Source organism: Pan troglodytes, chromosome 16 (genome assembly GCF_028858775.2).
Source record: "Pan troglodytes isolate AG18354 chromosome 16, NHGRI_mPanTro3-v2.0_pri, whole genome shotgun sequence".
In the NCBI taxonomy this organism is placed as follows: domain Eukaryota; kingdom Metazoa; phylum Chordata; class Mammalia; order Primates; family Hominidae; genus Pan; species Pan troglodytes.
This window is the reverse complement of record NC_072414.2, coordinates 33,689,514-33,706,647: the sequence shown is the minus strand read 5'-3', so window position 1 is coordinate 33,706,647 and position 17,134 is coordinate 33,689,514. Positions and strand designations below refer to the sequence as shown.

Sequence of the window (17,134 nt, the reverse complement as noted above, 5' to 3'; positions counted from 1 at the left end):
ATCATCAAATCTAAACAACTAGAATTATCCAATTGTTTTCCTTGTAAATAAGGCATTCTGGTTAAGCTATTAACCTCATCAGCAAAAATGAGTGTCCCACAGAATCTCTCTGGTAAGACCAGAGAGACATAATGAAGCTCTCACACAAGGGTCCTTTCAAGCATCCTTCATATTTGAAAAATATAAGTGAAATCTACTTTAAGTTATAAGACAATCATTGTTGCAATAACCTAAGCCACAATTACCTCACAGTTTTTCATTTTCAAAAAGCTTAGCTTTGAAAATACTATTTTCATCTCTTGGATAAAACATGGGTTCAAACTGAATGTTGGTACGAACTCATTCTTATTCTAGACATAATTAACTAAATAGTCAGAAGAAAGTGAACCAACAAATGAAGTAAAGATCCCCTCTGCTGCCTGAGTTTATCAGACTGCTCATCATGGGTACCAGCACAGTTGTTTTTTGTGGGGGTTGATTTCTTTTCTTTTTTTTTTAAAGAAAGAAAACAAAAACTTCCCAAGTCTCTACCCATGTTCTCTAGGTCATATTGCCAGGCAACTCTAGAGAAGATAACCTTTTCTATATTTCCTTTTCACCATTTAAAAATCGGGGTTTGGGGGAGATGGAGTGAGGTAGAATCTACTCTCTAACAGGGAACTGGTGAGAAGACTAGCTACAGCAAGCAACTCCATCTTCAGAGACACAAAACAAAATTACTCTTTGCTACTTTGGTTAAATTGTGATTATTCCCACAGAGATCAAGAATATCTCTGCCTTGAGTTTGGTACAAAGAATGTGATCATTCCCCCTGAAAGTAGACTTTACTGTAACTTTTCAGGCTATACAGAAATAGGTCAGATACCCCCTCCCAGATCCCTTGGGGCCGCGCTGAAGCCTACTCTGCAGCTTCCCCAAAGTTTACAAAGTTTACAGTTGCCTGACTGCTTATGCAGACACATTCTATGGTGGCTTTGTGAGTCCTGGGCAGAAGAGAACAAAAAATTTCCATGCTTGTATTTTAGGGAGTCTGGTCTCACTAGAAATTGTATCAGGCAAACCTCTGTTTTCAAAGTGTCAATCAATAAATAAGGTAGAGAAAATACTGTTCTCCTCATCAAGAGTATAAGAAATATCAACAGAAGCATTTACATAGCATGCACAACAGTAAACTGCAATAAGTTTTTTAATTAAGTAGATCAATCATATTAATATTATTTTCTCTTTTGAGATGGAGTCTCACTCTGTCGCCCAGGCTGGAATGCAGTGGCGCGATCTCGGCTCACTGCAACCTCTGCCTCCCAGGTTCAGGCGATTCTCCTGCCTCAGCCTCCTAGCTGGGATTACAGGCACACGCCACCATGCCCGGCTAATTTTTGTATTTTTAGTAGAGATGGGGTTTCACCATGTTGGTCAGGCTGGCCTTGAACTCCTGACCTCATGATCTACCCGCCTTCACCTCCCAAAGTGCTGGTATTACAGGTGTGAGCCACCACGCCCAGCCTATATCAATCATATTATTAATGGAGAAGTCCTTAGTGACTTAGAAGCAGCCAATCTAATGAAAGTCAAGCTAACTTTGCAATAATATCAGACACTTCCACATATTTGCTACTCTAATATAAAAGTGCACTTTTTTTTTTTTTTTTGAGACAATCTCCCTCTGTTGCCCAAGCTGGAATACAGTGGCACAATCTCAGCTCACTGCAACCTCCACCTCCCAGGTTCAAATGATTCTCCTGCCTCAGCCTCTCAAGAAGCTGGGATTACAGGCGCGCACCACCACGCCGGGCTAACTTTTTTATTTTTAGTAGAAATGGGGTTTTGCCATGTCGGCCAGGCTAGTCTCAAACTCCTTGCCTTAGGTGATCCACCACCTCGGCCTCCCAAAGTGCCGGGATTACAGGCGTGAGCCACTGCGCTCAGCTAGAAAAACCTTTTTTGACTATGACACTAATTCAGAACGTCTCTTTTCAAATTTTCTATATGCCAGTATAATTTTACTAATACAACCTGTGTGAATTACTAAATATCAAGGATAAAGGTATTTGTCCTACAACAGTTACACTAACAAAACCCCTACGAATCAAATAAAGAAAAAATATAATTAAGTAAATATGGCTGAATTTTTACTCTTGTATTTAAATAACACCTTACTAAATTAAAATTTTCAGCCGTGCATGGTGGCTCACCCCTGTAATCCTAGCACTTTGGGAGGCCAAGGTGGGTGGATCACCTGAGCTCAGAAGTTCGAGACCAGCCTGGACAACATGGCGAAACCCCGTCTCTACTAAAAAACAAAAACAAAAACAAAAAAAACCGCACACAAACACAAAATTAGCCAGGTGTGGTGTCACATGCCTGTAATCCCAGCTACTTGGGAGGCTGAGGCACAAAGAATTGCTTGAACCCAGGAGGCAGAGGTTGCTGTGAGCCAAGATTGCAATAAATAAATAATAAATAAAAATTTTAAAAATTTTCCCCAAGTTTCTAAACATATATTGCCTATCTTTAAGTCAATTTCATCTTCCCCTTACACCTACCGTTCTAACCATGGTTTTGTTTTGAAACCTATCTGCTAATAATAAATTCCAAGAACTAGACTGAATCCCTGATTACCCTTGCTTTATTGTCAAAGTATCACTAGAGCCTGCAGGCAATAAAGTTTATGAAGAGCAACTTTCTGGGAAGATTAGAAAGAAAATTAAAACTAATACAAGGCTCTACGTTTCTGTTCATAAATGTGACAAAAATTCACTCTAGGTATGCATCTAAACTAGGCCTATTACAAAAAGAGATAATAATTTTGTCACCCAGTTCCCAGGAAATGTCAAGATAAAGGATATCAGGACCATAAAGGGCTCTGAAAAATCATGATACTACCTAGGTATACAAAGGTGCTACACCCAGATTAAAGATAATTCTCACCTGGATAAGCCCAGATGTACTTGAACTGGGTTTACGTTTATAGGCCACAAGCTTCCCTGCAGGAGAAAGCCCTGCATAAAAAGGCAGACCTTTGCCTCCATGTAATCTCTCCCTCACTGAATCCAGGGCAGCTGTCTGCACAGGAGAGATATCCTCCATTTTCCCAGGGGACAATGGACCATCAGGAGTCTCTGATCCAGATTTCTCAGCCATATCATCTTGGTCTTGACATGATGGCATAGAGATTTTCACACGAGAAGAATAAACAGGAGGGTTCTTCTCACCCCGGCTCTTTCGCTGAGAAGCCAACTCAATGATGAAGCTGCCCACCTTAAGTGATTGTGGCATGTTGCTATTGATGTGCTGGGATAAGATGCTCAAAATCTTGTTCCGATCTTCCTCCCAGTTGCAGTCTGAGATGATCTCAATCAGTTTGGTGGGACCACCAGGTGACCTCTGATGCATATAAGAAGTAGAAGAGGATTCCCCTTCATTGCAGGAAGACTTCCAGCTCTTTTCTGATGTAAAATAATAATAAAAAATAAAAAGTTGAAAGATTATTTCTGCATCACAGCATTTTGTATGAAACTCTGAAAAAAAACTGTCACATTCTCATGTTCTTTCACAGTAGTAACTTAAAATGTATCAACTTTCACAATTTGGAGTTTTCCAGGAAGAAAAAGTTCCAGAGAATAAGACTACAATAGTCCTCATTATCCTGCTGACTGGGCTCTAACAGGTAGTTCCCTTAACACTACTCTAAATGCCACAATTATTACATTAGAGTTAGCTCGCAAACAAACCATGACCTACAACCAAGGTTAAGCTTCACTGGTATAGGTTACTATTTTGCTACACATACAGGCAAAGTGAAACTACTTGCTAGATGCTTTGAAACATGTACAGATTAGAGTCAATCCAAAAGAACAGCAAGAAAAATAGTATTCTGATTTTTTTTTTTTTTTTTTGAGACGGAGTCTAGCTCTGTCGCCAGGCTGGAGTGCAGAGGCGTGATAGCTCACTGCAACCTCTGCCTCCCAGGTTCAAGTGTTTCTCCTGCCTCAGCCTCCCGAGTAGCTGAGATTATGGACGCGTGCCACCACGCCCAGTTAATTTTTGTATTTTTACTAGAGACGGGGTTTCACCATGTTGGCCAGGATGGTCTTGGATCTCTTGACCTCATGATCCACCCGCCTCGGCCTCCCAAAGTGCTGGGATTACAGGCGTGAGCCACTGCGCCCAGCTGTAGTATTCTGATTTTAAGTGCACTCTACCTCTAATTTCTACTGCAAATACCTCTGAATTACTTCTGTGCTTCTAGATATGATTGCTCCATTTCTACACTGTATGCGGATCACTCAACTCCCCAAAGTATTCTTTCCATGGCAACATGTTGACTAGACATGTATTTCACTAGACTCCTGGATTTCTTTAGCACAGCCTCCCAATGAGTGTACTGGTATGTCAAGGGCCCCCATAATCCTCAGGGTGCTCACGCTCTCAGGCAGGTTCCCTCCACCCTAGTAGCCTCCTCCACTTACCGCAATGTGCTATAGAAACATTGTAGTTATTTGTATGTACCATGACGTTTTTTAAGAAGTTAGGAAGCCCTGCTGCTTAAGTGTCAGAAGTCTCGGGAAGCATAACCAAAAACAAATTGGTAACCACCTGACCACTACCTGTCATCAAAGTAATTCTGACAGTAGCCTCTGCCAGCTAAATCACAGTAATATTCCTTCCTTTCTCCTTCTAGATTTCCCCAGAGGTGGCAGTGATGGAGGACCAAAGGCTAATGATGCCAATATTACTGGGGTTTGGAAAGAGGTTAAAAAAAAAAACTCACTGACCTCATCCTAAATGTCTCTTGCAACAACATGCTTTATCAACATGAATGAATTTTCTTTTATTTTTGAGAGCAGGAGTGTTAACAGACCAAATAATGGGGAAAAAAAACTTTTACTTATTGTCCCTGTTTTTGGCATAAGTTTGAAACAGGGTAGGCAGACATATTCTGAATTGATGGTTTGGGTTTTCTCCCATTATTACTATAATCTAGACCTAAATAATTTTTATCAAATGTTAAGATCTAGTTTTCATTCTGACCTTGTAATTTATCAGAATCATCCTCCAAGTCACAGGTGAGTTGTTTTAAGGGCTGCTGTTCAGAATCAGGTTCCTGAAGGAGACAGTAACATAGAAATACTTTAACTTAACATATATTCAATACCCACAGAAACTTGGACACAAGCATTAAATCTCTCACAGAAGTTTAAATCATTAGAATGATTGAAATGTCAACAGCTTCAATCCACATGCACATCTACGTTACTATCATATAAAACCCTGGGTAAAAACACATAGTTTTGCTACCTAATGTCCTTGATAGTGACTGAGTCATCAAGAAAAAAATTCACATTGTACTTTAAAGACGGAAACATATTTACTGTTAAATGAAACAAACTACAGTTATTCAGAAAATTCACCAGTTGAGGCCAGTCTCGGTGGCTCATGCCTGCAATCCCAGCATTCTGAGAGGCTGAGGTGGGAAGATCACTTGAGCCCAGGAGTTCAAACCAGCCTGGCCAACAAGGCAAAACCCCATCTATACCAAAAATACAAAAGCTTAGCCACAAATGGTGGCACACACCTATAGTCCCAGTTGGTTGGGAGGCTGAGACAGAAGGATCGCTTGAGCTGAAGGTTGCAGTGAGCCGAGACCGTGCCACTGCACTTCAGCCTGGGTGACAGAGCGAGGCCCTAACTCGAAAAAAAAAAAAAAAGAAAGAAACAAAATTTGCCAATGTGGAAAGATGCACACCCTAATAATTACAGACAAATTAATAAAACTAGAATTTTTAAAATTACTCCAGGATCAGAAAGAATAATACTTTTTAATTTATCAAATCCTCTATTAACAGGCATTCTGCCTCCAATTTCTCATCAGTAAGGGCAATAGCGCACTGAACAGCTATATATATGCGTATGTTTGAGTAAACATACATACATGCACATATCTTTGTGCCCTCATGCTATGTACACTTACAATTTAGGGTCAAAAAGATATGCACATTTAAATTTTTTTGTTTTTGTCATTAACAAATTGCTGTTTAAAAGAAAACTGCTGATTTATACCTTTAGTGGTTTTCCGGGGAGTCACCACTGATGTTGAGGTGGCAGTACAAGCGAAGGTGGAGCCCCCAGCCATCAGCTGAACCATGGAAAGGGAAGAGGTGTAGCCTAACTACAAGGGTAACTGGAATCAGAACTTATTATTTAAATTATCTGTGAATGTGTGCTTCAGTTTCTCATATAATCCTCCATGGGTTGGACAGACTGCCACCTAGACTCTTTTATCATTCCACTTTCACTAATCAGGAGAGACTGCCCTCTTTCCTTAGTTCCAGTTTTTTTTTTAAGTGAAAGCAAGTTAAGAAAGTAGAGGAACAGGCTGGATGTTGTGGCTCACGCCTGTAATCCAGCACTTTGGGAGGCCGAGGTGGGTGGATCACCTGAGGTCAGAAGTTCAAGATCAGCCTGGCCAACATGGTAAAACCCCGTCTCAACTAAAGCATAGAAATTAGCCGGGCATGGTGGCACCTGCCCGTAATGCCAGCTACTCGGGAGGCTGAGATGGGAGAATCACTTGAACCCCAGAGACGGTGGTTGTAGTGAACCAAGATAGCGCCACTGCACTCCAGCCTGGGTGGCTGAGCGAGACTCCGTCTTTAAAAAAAGAAAAAAGAAAAGTAGAGGAATAAAAACATGGCTACTCCATAGACAGAGCAGCCCTTAGTTCCAGTTTTTAAAATCCTAGGAAAGGAGTCTGAATGGTTCATCTTGGATCAGACACCAGCCTTTGACCCAGAACACTATTGCCAAGGAGGCAAGAGCTGTAGGATAATGGCAGTTTCCATTTAATCTACGTAGTTAATGTATTAATAGCAGATTTTGTTCTGAGCAGATAATAATGAAAGCTAGTGTTTACAGGGTACTTATAATGTACCAGGCACATGCTGACCTAAGCATTTTACATATATGTAGAATGTCTCCCTAGACAGGCCACAGAGGATAAAGAGCACATTTAAATGAAGGACTAAAATACCTCCCACCTCACAATAAGTAAGTGTTCACTTGGTTATCTAAAAATTTATCAGTTCTTGCATTAGCAGAGGATATAACCATCTAGAGAGCATTATAGTGGCTCAAGTAAATGACAGATTGAGTGTTTCAGGTGTCACAAGATATAATAAGGATAACAGGCCGGGCACAGTGGCTCACATGGGTAATCCCAGCACTTTGGGAGGCTGAGGCGGGCGGATCACGAGGTCAGGAGATTGAGACCACCCTGGCTAACATGGTGAAACCCCGTGTCTACTAAAAAATACAAAAAATTAGCCGGGCGTGGTGGCGGGCGCCTGTAGTCCCAGCTACTCGGGAGGCTGAGGCAGGAGAATGGCGTGAACTGGAAAGCGAAGCTTGCAGTGAGCCGAGGTTGCGCCACTGCACTCCAGCCTGGGGGACAGAGCGAGAATTCGTCTCCAAAAAAAAAAAAAAAAAAGATAACAAAATGGATTTTAGGGGCTTTTTCTTTAAAATAAATAAATAAAGACACCTTTGGTGTCAAGTATACTTAGTCTTAAATCCTGGCTTCACTGCTTGCTAGCAATATAGCTTAGGACTTATTGCCTCATGTGTGCAATGGGGATAATACCACCAACCTCATATGGTTAAATAAGGTAGTACATGTAATTGCACAGCACACTGGCACACTACCTGACACATGGTAAACAGCAGCAGGATCAAATGGGAGAATGTATAATTGCCCAGTGGCAGTAAGACAAGAAACCCTTATTCGTGTTTTTACTTCTCAAATATCCTGCTTCCCCACATGTTTAAGAGATGCCTAATCCCATTTCTTAAAATTGAGAAAATGATCTTATTAACCAAGTTTCAGTAAGTACTGGAATCAAATGGCATAGTGTATAATTAGGATTATATGCTATGAATAACTTTACTTTGAAAAACTAATTTCTTGTGTCTTTATTCATAAAAGTTTGTCCTTCTTAAAAATTCATTCATGGGTATTTTAAACAAACTGAAGACTAGGGAGTCCCTAAAAGTCCCTAAAAGCCAGACCTACCTCCTGAAAGCTGGGAAAACAGAAGTTTTTTTTATCCAAAATGATGTAACAAAGTAAAAGTAGTATATTAACTACTTTAAAAACTTGATGCTTTTTCTGTCTTTCCTTCTACCTCACTGAGTTTATTTCAAAGAGTTTTTATTAAAATGTTTAAAATAATTATGAGAAATTATTTTAAAATATACTAAAAAGGCAATTAAAATTTTCTCTGCATAGATACATAGATGTTTATGCTACTAGCTTAACTATATAATTTTTTAATATAGGTAACAAAGTTTTTATTTATCATGAGATCTGAAATTACAACTTATAATTAAAGTGGTCATTAATAATGCTAATGTTAATGATTTTAAATACTGTTTATAGGTTCTAAATGATATATAATTTACATTTTTAAATTACTGTCATCCTTATTCTGTTTTAAAATACAGGAGCTTTTAAGAAGAATTGGCATTAATGCTGCCCTTAAGAATGTTTTTCATCCTTAATTTTCCAAGGAATGAAAAATGCAGGATAGAAAATTGGTTGGATGTCCTTTGTTTTTTGCTCTTCACTTAAAGATAACATCATTCTCTTTATCTCTGCAAAATAATCACAAATACATGACTTATAACATAGTTTCTTCTTTTCACAGCCTCAGCGTTTACTTACAGATTCTGGAAGTACACTTAATGCTCGAATTGCTGCAACTATTGGCTTCTTAGAACACTAAACCAGGAGGGATTTACTTTGAATATTATCAGTTGCAGCAAAGACTTACCACACAAGATTATGCAAAGCATATAATGGACTAAAAGAGGAAGTGTTTTAGAATGGGAAGACATATTTTGTCTTTATTGTGTGCACGTATGTCTTTATTATACTGAAAAAAGCTGTCATTCAAACCTGATTTGAGATAGAAGGGCATTTTTCCTTTCCTCTTGATAATTCATAGAAATTGAACCAGTTTTCTTGTGTTTGCTTGAACGACTGTGTAAATTATACAGGATTTTGTTGGTACAGGGTGCATATTTGAAAACTATTCCCTATTATTGAGTTAACTTCCTTGATAACCACTGCTTAATTACATTTTTTTTTTCTTTTGAGACAAAGTTTTGCTCTTGTTGCCCAGGCTGGAGTGCAATGGTGTGGTCTCAGCTCAGTGCAACCTTGGCCTCCTGGGTTCAAGGGATTCTCCTGCCTCAGCCTCCCGAATAGCTGGGTTTACAGGGGCCCACGACCACACCCGGCTAATTTTTTGTGTTTTTACTATGGATGGGGTTTCACCTTGTTGGCCAGGCTAGTCTCGATCAGCCCACCTCGGCCTCCCAAAGTGCTGGATGCAAATGTGGCTGGGTGCAGTGGCTCACGCCTGTAATCCCAGCACTTTGGGAGGCCAAGGCGGGTGGATCATCAGAGGTCAGGAGTTCGAGACTAGCCTGGACAACATAGTGGAACCCCATCTCTGCTAAAAATACAAAAAATTAGCCGGACGTGGTGGCAGGCACCTGTAATCTCAGTTACCCAGGAGGCTGAGGCAGGAGAATTGCTTGTACCCAAGAGGCAGAGGTTGCACTGAGCCAAGACCACACCATTGCACTCCAGCCTGGGCAACAAGAGCAAAACTTTCTCTCTAAATAAATAAATAAATAAAAGATTATTATAACAAAAAAGAAAAGAAAAAGAAAGAATAATATACATATTTTTTTGAAACAGAGTCTCACTCTGTCACCCAGGCTGGAGTAAAGTGGCATGATAGCAGCTCACTGCAACCTCCAACCTCCACCTCCCAAGTTCAAGTAATTCTCGTTCCTCAGCGCCCCAGGTAGTTGGGATTACAGGCATGTGGCACCAGGCCCAGCTAATTTTTTTTTTTTGTATTTTTAGTAAAGATAGGGTTTCACCATGTTGGCCAGGCTAGCCTCAAACTCCTGGGCTCAACTGATCCGCCTGCCTCAGCGTCCCAAAGTGCTGGGATTAGAGACATGAGCCACGGCACCCAACCAAGAAAGAATAATACTTGTAATAACCATAAGGGACATATCATACAATAGGTACACAGAGAAATAAACTGTTATACATGTCATGTATGACTTCTCTGCCCTGTAGGATAATTATTATTCTGATAGTAATACAAATCTTAATACCAAAAACAGGGAATTAGAAGTTAAAAAGAAATTATGCAACAAGAAACTCACCTTTGCATTATTATGGTTCTCAGGGCTAGAATGACATGAACTTTGCTGCTGAAATGATGGAGATGGGGAGGAGGAGGAAGATGGTTGTCTCTGGTCCTCTTTTTTTCGCTCATATACTCGAACTCGAGCACAAGTCATCATACTTTCAAAGTACAAGTAGACTGGATCTTTGTCCTCTTCCCGAATCTGTAAATTTCATACAACAAAATATTCCATACAGTGGGAAAAACTCCGCTAGACTCCAAAACAAAACGAATGTTTAATCTTTTTTTGTATTACAACAGTCGAAATTTTTTAATGCAAACTTTCAAATCAAACAGCACAAGTACAGTTCATGTGTGCCGAATCTTAGGGCAGTCAGAAAGGATCCAGTTCTCTATCAGGAAATTTCAGATCATACCAGAGCAGTGCATTTCAAATTATCTATGGTGAATGATACATTGTTAATTACCAGTCCATCATAGACTGATACTTTAGTAAATACAATAAATTACTAGAAAAACTAAAAACATATAAAATGCAAGGTTTTTAAATATTAGATTCAGCTAATCAACTTGCTGTAGAAATTTCTAAATATTTACTCTTATTTTCTATCCAGCTGACCCCTGAATAACACAGGTTTGAACTGTGTGGGTCCACTCACTTATGGATTTTCTTCCACCTCTGTCACCAAGACAGTAAAATCAACTCTTCCTGTTCCTCCTCAGACTACTCCATGTGAAGATAGTATGAAGACCTTTATGATGATCCACTAATGAATAGTAACAACATTTTCTTTCCCTTATTATTTTCTTAGTAACATGTTCTTTTCTATAGCTCATTTTATTGTAAGAATACAGTATATACTACATATAACAAAAATGTGTTGACTGTTTATGTTATTGGTAAGGCTTCTAGTCAACAGTACACTATTAAGAGTTCAGTTTTGGGGGAGTTGAAAATTATATGCAGAATTTGGACTGCGTGGAGATCAGCGGCCCTAACCCTTGCCTTTTTCAGGTTTTGTTGTTATTGTTTTTGAGATGGAGTCTTGCTCTGTCATCCAGGCTGGAATGCAGTGGAGCAATCTCGGCTCACCACAACCTCCGCCTCCCAGGTTCAAGTGATTCTCCTGCCTCAGCCTCCCGAGTAGCTGGGATTATAGGCACGAGCCACCACGCCCAGCTAATTTTTCTTATTTTTAGTAGAGGCGGAGTTTCACCATGTTGGCCAGGCTGGTGTCGAACTCCTGACCTCAGATCATCCACCCGCCTCAGCCTCCCAAAGTGCTGGGATTACAAGCGTGAGCCACCGCGCCGCGCCCGGCCTACCCTTGCTTATTTCATCACAGACCAGAAACAGCTTTATACTATAATAGCTCTGCTACAGAGAACATATTCAGTAGCATCGTAGTATAGGATTTTTCTTCAATCTAATGGACTAGGAGGACACATGGATTTGATAATAAGACTTCCTTAAGCCATTAACACAATGAATAACTTCCTACTTTTACCTACCAGTCTTCAGTCATATTATATCAACTGTTACTTTAAATCTTAAACTTTACTGATATTATTATGCATTTTAAAATTTGCTTTTAAAAGCTTTTAAAAGCTTTTTCCTAATGTTTTTCTACTAATAATATATACTGCTTATATTGATTACTAATATTCTACAATACAGGAGTAGTATCTTTAAAAAACTTTTTCCAGGCCATGTAAAAAAGCCTATGTTTCTATGATCTTCTTGAAGATGGTTATTTTTTAAAATTACTACTACTCATTTCTACTTTTAAGACATTTTTAAAGTGCCAGCACTAAACTGATTAAACCAGAAAGGAAGGTATCTTATAAAAATATTACTGAAAGCAAAATGATTCACAAAATATCAACCAAAAATCTGCTTGAAACACACCATCTTTACACATGACTTTGGTAACTTGTAATAAAAGATTAAATTCCAGACTTACCACAGGATTGGGTTTGGGAGTATATGACCGTGCAGATTTAATTCCAGTGAGCAGTTTGCCCTTCACAGTAGGAGATAAAACTTCTGGCTGAGGCAATAACAATGGTTTCATAGGCTCAATGACAGAAGGCGTGGGGATATAAACTGGTTCTGGATCTACTTCACCTTCTACTTTTACCCATAATGGGTAATGTCGAACAGGCTGTTCAGGCTCTGTCTCACATATAGCTTAACAAAAAAGAAGGGTAAGGTTTTAGGTACTTTTGGCAACAAAAGATCAATACTGAGGCACTGCCAAAACAAAATACGCTCCCTCACAAAAGGCAGTAACTCGTTAAAATAATCAAATAGACGACCCCCTCCCCAAAGGGCATTTAGTGGTATTTATATACTTTAATTTATTCATCTTTAAATATTTATTGAACACCAGCTATCAACCAGATACTGTTTTAGGCATTAGAATGAACACAGCTATGAATAAAACAAAGTTCTTGCCCTCAGAGTTTAAAATCCAGTAGGGGAAGACAAACCCATAAATATATAATATCAAGTAATGGTAAGCCATGTAGAAAAACACAGCAAGGTAATTAAGGAATGAAGAATTAAAACAGAGATGCCATTATATTTAGGGTCAGAGAAGATCTTACTGAAAAAAAAAATATATATTTTTTTTTGAGACAGAGTCTTGTTCTGTCACCTAGGGTGGAGTGCAGTGGCGCAATCTTGGCTCATGGCAACCTCTGCCTCCCATGTTCAGGAGATTCTCATGCCTCAGCCACCTGAGTAGCTGGGATTACAGGTATATGCCACCACACCTGGCTAATTTTTATATTTTTGGTAGAGATGGGGTTTTGTCACGTTGGCCAGGCTGGTCTCGAACTCCTGGCCTCAAGTGATCCACCCAACCTTGGCCTCCCACAGTGCCAGATTACAGTTGTGAGCCACCGTGCCTAGTCAAAAAGATAACTTTTAACCACACTTTATTTCCTAAATAATAACAACAAACATTTACTGAACCTTATTATTCAATAGTTCTAAGCATTGTTCTAAGCACCTGTGCTAAGCACGTCATGTGTTTTAACTCCAACAACTCCTGAGGTAGGTATCATTCCCATGGTACAGAAGCTGAGGTGCAGGGATGTCCAACCAGTGAGAGGCAGGGATGTCCAACCAGTAAGAGGCAGAACCAGAATCAAACCCTGTCTATCTGGCTCCAGAGACCAAGCTGTCACTACTGCATTCTAATAACAAATTGTAAACAAAAGACAGCCTGAACTCAGTACAGGAGTAAAAACACTTATATCAACATAGACACAATGAAACCCAACTGAGGTAAAATCATACTATCAAGAAGTTCTGTATGCCATTCCACAATTTACATCAAAATGTCATGTTATAGACCAATATATGCATTTTTACTTGTTAATAAATAATCCCTCCAAAAATGTGCACAAAGGAAAACATGCATTGATTACTTAACTAAATTAAAAAGAAGATCTAGGTTAAGAGGCTCCTGGGTTTACTTATTTATTTTTTTAAGAGTACAAGTCTCACTCTGTTGCCCAAGTAGTGGCACAATCATGGCTCACTGTAGCCTCCTGGCTAAAGTGACCTTCCTGCCTCAGGCTCCCAAGTAGCTAGGTCTACAGGTACATGCCACCATGCCTGCATAGGTCTTTAAAAATAAATTTTAGGTCTTTAAAAAAAGGTTTAGTTGTTAAGAGTTGATTAAAGGTAATATAAAGAAAAAAAATTTTATTTTTAGAGACCAGGTCTCACTATGTTACCCAGGCCTGTTTTGAACTCCTGGCCTCATGCAATCCTGCGGCCTCAGCCTCCTGAGTCACTGGGATTACAGGCATGAGCTACTACGCCCAGCACTACTGGTTTTATTCTTTAAGTAAACTGCCCATTCCCATAAAGCAACCGTAGTGAAGTAAATGTATTTCTGCATTTTAATGGTTAGTCCTCACAGAGGACATGTAGGTGGTTCAAAGCCAAAGACCCAAAACCTTTCACCCAGAGTCACATAAAATATGACTGAGTGGCATTCATACTTAATTCAAACACTTACTTCAATTAATCTTTCATGACAAAGCAGAATCTAAGCTGCTACCTGATTTTCGTAAGTAGTACATTTGCTCTGAACATTAATAACAACTGGTAAAGAACAACTTTGTCTAAGGGGCTCCTGAGGTAAACATACGGGCACAATCACAAAATTTGAATAAAGGTTTAAAAATTAAAAAGGGGGTGGGAGGTGGGGACAACAAAGCTAGAAAGTGATTGAGTCAATTAGCCAGCTGCAGTCTCTGTCAACTACCTTTTAAAATTTAGCTCCTTTATAACATAATTCACCAATGTTTCTGGTTGTTTTTTATTTTGAGACAGAATTTGAGACTCTGTCACCCAGGTTGGAGTGTACTGGCACCACCATGGCTCTCCATAGCCCTGGCCTCCCTGACTCAAGAGATCATCTCACTGCCTCATCTTATAGCTGAGACTACAAGCACACACCACTTGGCTAATTTTTTAATTTTAACTTTTTTATAGAGATGGCACAAAGGTTTCTAGACACCAATATTCATTTATGCATTCAAATATTTGAATTTCTACTACGTATCAGACTTTGCAGATACAACAATGAATAAAACTGACAAAAATCCTTGCTTTCAGGTAGCTTTTGGGGGGAAGTAAGATGAGACAGGCAATATGACGAATACGGAAAATGTGTTGGAATATGGTTAGGTGCTTAAGAGAAAAAACAGGAAAGGAAATAGGTAGCATGTGTAGTAAGTATGTACAAGTATGTCTTTTGAGGCTTGCCCTCCCAGTGAAGGTGGTATTAAGAGGTTCTACCACACATTTAATAAAAACTTTCTTGTTCAGTGTAGCTAATTATTTTGTACACGCATTAATTATAAGACAAAAACAAAAGCACCTTTAGGGCAAGCAAGACGTCTTGGACTTCTATCAATAATCTTTTAAGGATTTTCTAAGCCTCCATAAACTAAGCATTATACTAAGCAAAGGTCCCTTTTCATCTTTTCCTTTTGAAATAATAGCTACAAAATACACAGTACAGTACTTCAAAAAAAAAAAAAACTCTTAAGATACCAAGAATGATTATTCATATTTCTCTTAATATCTCACAGGCAATCAAAGACAATTTTAAAATTTCAACTGTGAATAAGTAGGAAATGGTTAATCTGTCACCAGAATGGGAAAAAATGAGAAATGGAGCTTCCAATAAATAGGGGAGTTCATAAAAGGATTTGACTGAGAGGGGTAGAGTTCAGTTCTGTTTATGACATGTTTTAAATCGGAAGGACAACAACATACTAAAAATGGGGTAGGGAGCCAGATGCAGTAGCTCACACCTATAATCCCAATACAGATGCCAAGGTGGGAGGATCTCTTGAGGCCAGGAGCCCAAAACCAGCCTGGGCAACATAGCAAGACCCTGTCTCTACAGAATATAAAAAGCTTTAGCTGGGCATGGTGGCATGTACCTGTAGTCCTAGCTACTCCAGAGGCTAAGATGGAAGGACCGCTTGAGCCAGGGAGATCAAGGATACAGTTAGCTATGATCAAGACACAGCACTCCAGCCTGGGTGACAGAGCAAGACCCTCTCTCTCAAAAATATATGTAAATAAATAAAATAGCATGGGAATTAAAAACCAGGACCATCATTGGCAGAGACTAGTAGAATTGAAGCCATGAAAACAGACTCCCCACAAAGGCAAGAACAAAATACTGATCCCTCACACTCACTGGCCCACTGTTCACTTGATTCCTTTATACAGCCTGGGATCCAAGATACAGCACCTCTTTATTTCCCCTTATAATGACACTAGAGATTCTCCTACTCTTTCCCTGAAACTCAGGAAAAAAAAGAACAACACTCAGCAGGAAAAGGTGGAATTAAGGGGAGTAGCTGAGTAGCACATATTCATTGACAGGAGCCAAGAATAGAAATCAGTTTTAACAAAGAAATGGTCTCCTCATTTCTACTGAAATGCCTCCTAATATATATTACCCAAGTCCACTAGCTTTATCACTCTGTCTTCTGGCTTCTCAGTAAGCCTTTTGTTCATGACACTTAAAACATTACAGGAATTCAGTTACTCGTGGGACTTAAAATTACAATAAATATGTATCTTTTCACCACATACCTGTTTTATCAAATTGACAGTAACCTCTTAGAGAGATGGACTTGTTTTAATTGCCTATATTCTACCTCCTCACTCCTAGCAGTGTCCATAGTAGTTGCACCATAAATGAAAAGCATTACACTTAGAAGACCTACAAGAACTGCCATGCTAATACAGCACACTAACACACCATGCTCCTCTTCCTCTGATTTTTGTAGGCATTTTGGATCTCTTTATAATGAAATATAACATTTATAAAGAAATGTACATAAACAGTATACAGCTCAATACATATTAAGAACTATACATCCATGTAAACACCATACAAGAAATACAACAGTGCTATCAATTCCAGAACCCTTTCTCAATCACAATCCCTCCCCTTCCTATAAAAAAGGCACTTAAATGATAGCTACCTCTTTGCTTTCCTTTTTTGAATGTCAAAGTATAACACCTAAATATCATACCTTAATTTTGCCTACTTTAGACCAGGCACACTGGCTCACACCTGCAATCCCAGCACTTTGGGAGGCCGAGGCAGGCGGATCACGAGGTCAGCAGATTGAGACCATCTTGGCTAACATGGTGAAACCCCGTTTCTACTAAAAATACAAAAAATTAGCCGGGTGTGGTGGCGGGCGCCTGTAGTCCCAGCTACTCGGGAGGCTGAGGCAGGAGAACGGTGTGAACCCAGGAGGCGGAGTTTGCAGTGAGCCGAGGTCGCACCACTGCACTCCAGCCTGGGCGAGAGAGCAAGACTCCGTCTCAAAAAAAAAAAAAAAAAAAA

At 39.4% G+C, this 17,134-nt stretch overlaps 1 protein-coding gene across 36 annotated transcripts in view; it reads right to left on the bottom strand.

Annotated features, from left to right (window-relative positions):
* MGA (MAX dimerization protein MGA) overlaps window positions 1-17,134 on the bottom strand; it is a 148,740-nt gene that overhangs the window by 30,361 nt on the left and 101,245 nt on the right. For 26 of the 36 annotated variants that reach the window (XR_010151614.1, XR_010151615.1, XR_010151616.1 and 23 more), the window contains 4 exons: window positions 12,194-12,420; window positions 10,246-10,431; window positions 5,032-5,104; window positions 2,929-3,446 (listed from right to left, as the gene is read on the bottom strand). Coding sequence is in view for 26 of the 36 variants with exons in the window: in XM_054667392.2 (XP_054523367.1) it covers window positions 2,929-3,446; window positions 5,032-5,104; window positions 10,246-10,431; window positions 12,194-12,420 (1,004 nt within the window). In the remaining 10 variants the exon portion in view is untranslated. Of the gene's footprint in view, window positions 1-2,928; window positions 3,447-5,031; window positions 5,105-10,245; window positions 10,485-12,193; window positions 12,421-17,134 lie in introns of those variants that run through there. The other 10 variants (XM_009428863.5, XM_054667396.2, XM_054667398.2 and 7 more) reach the window with 5 other exon arrangements.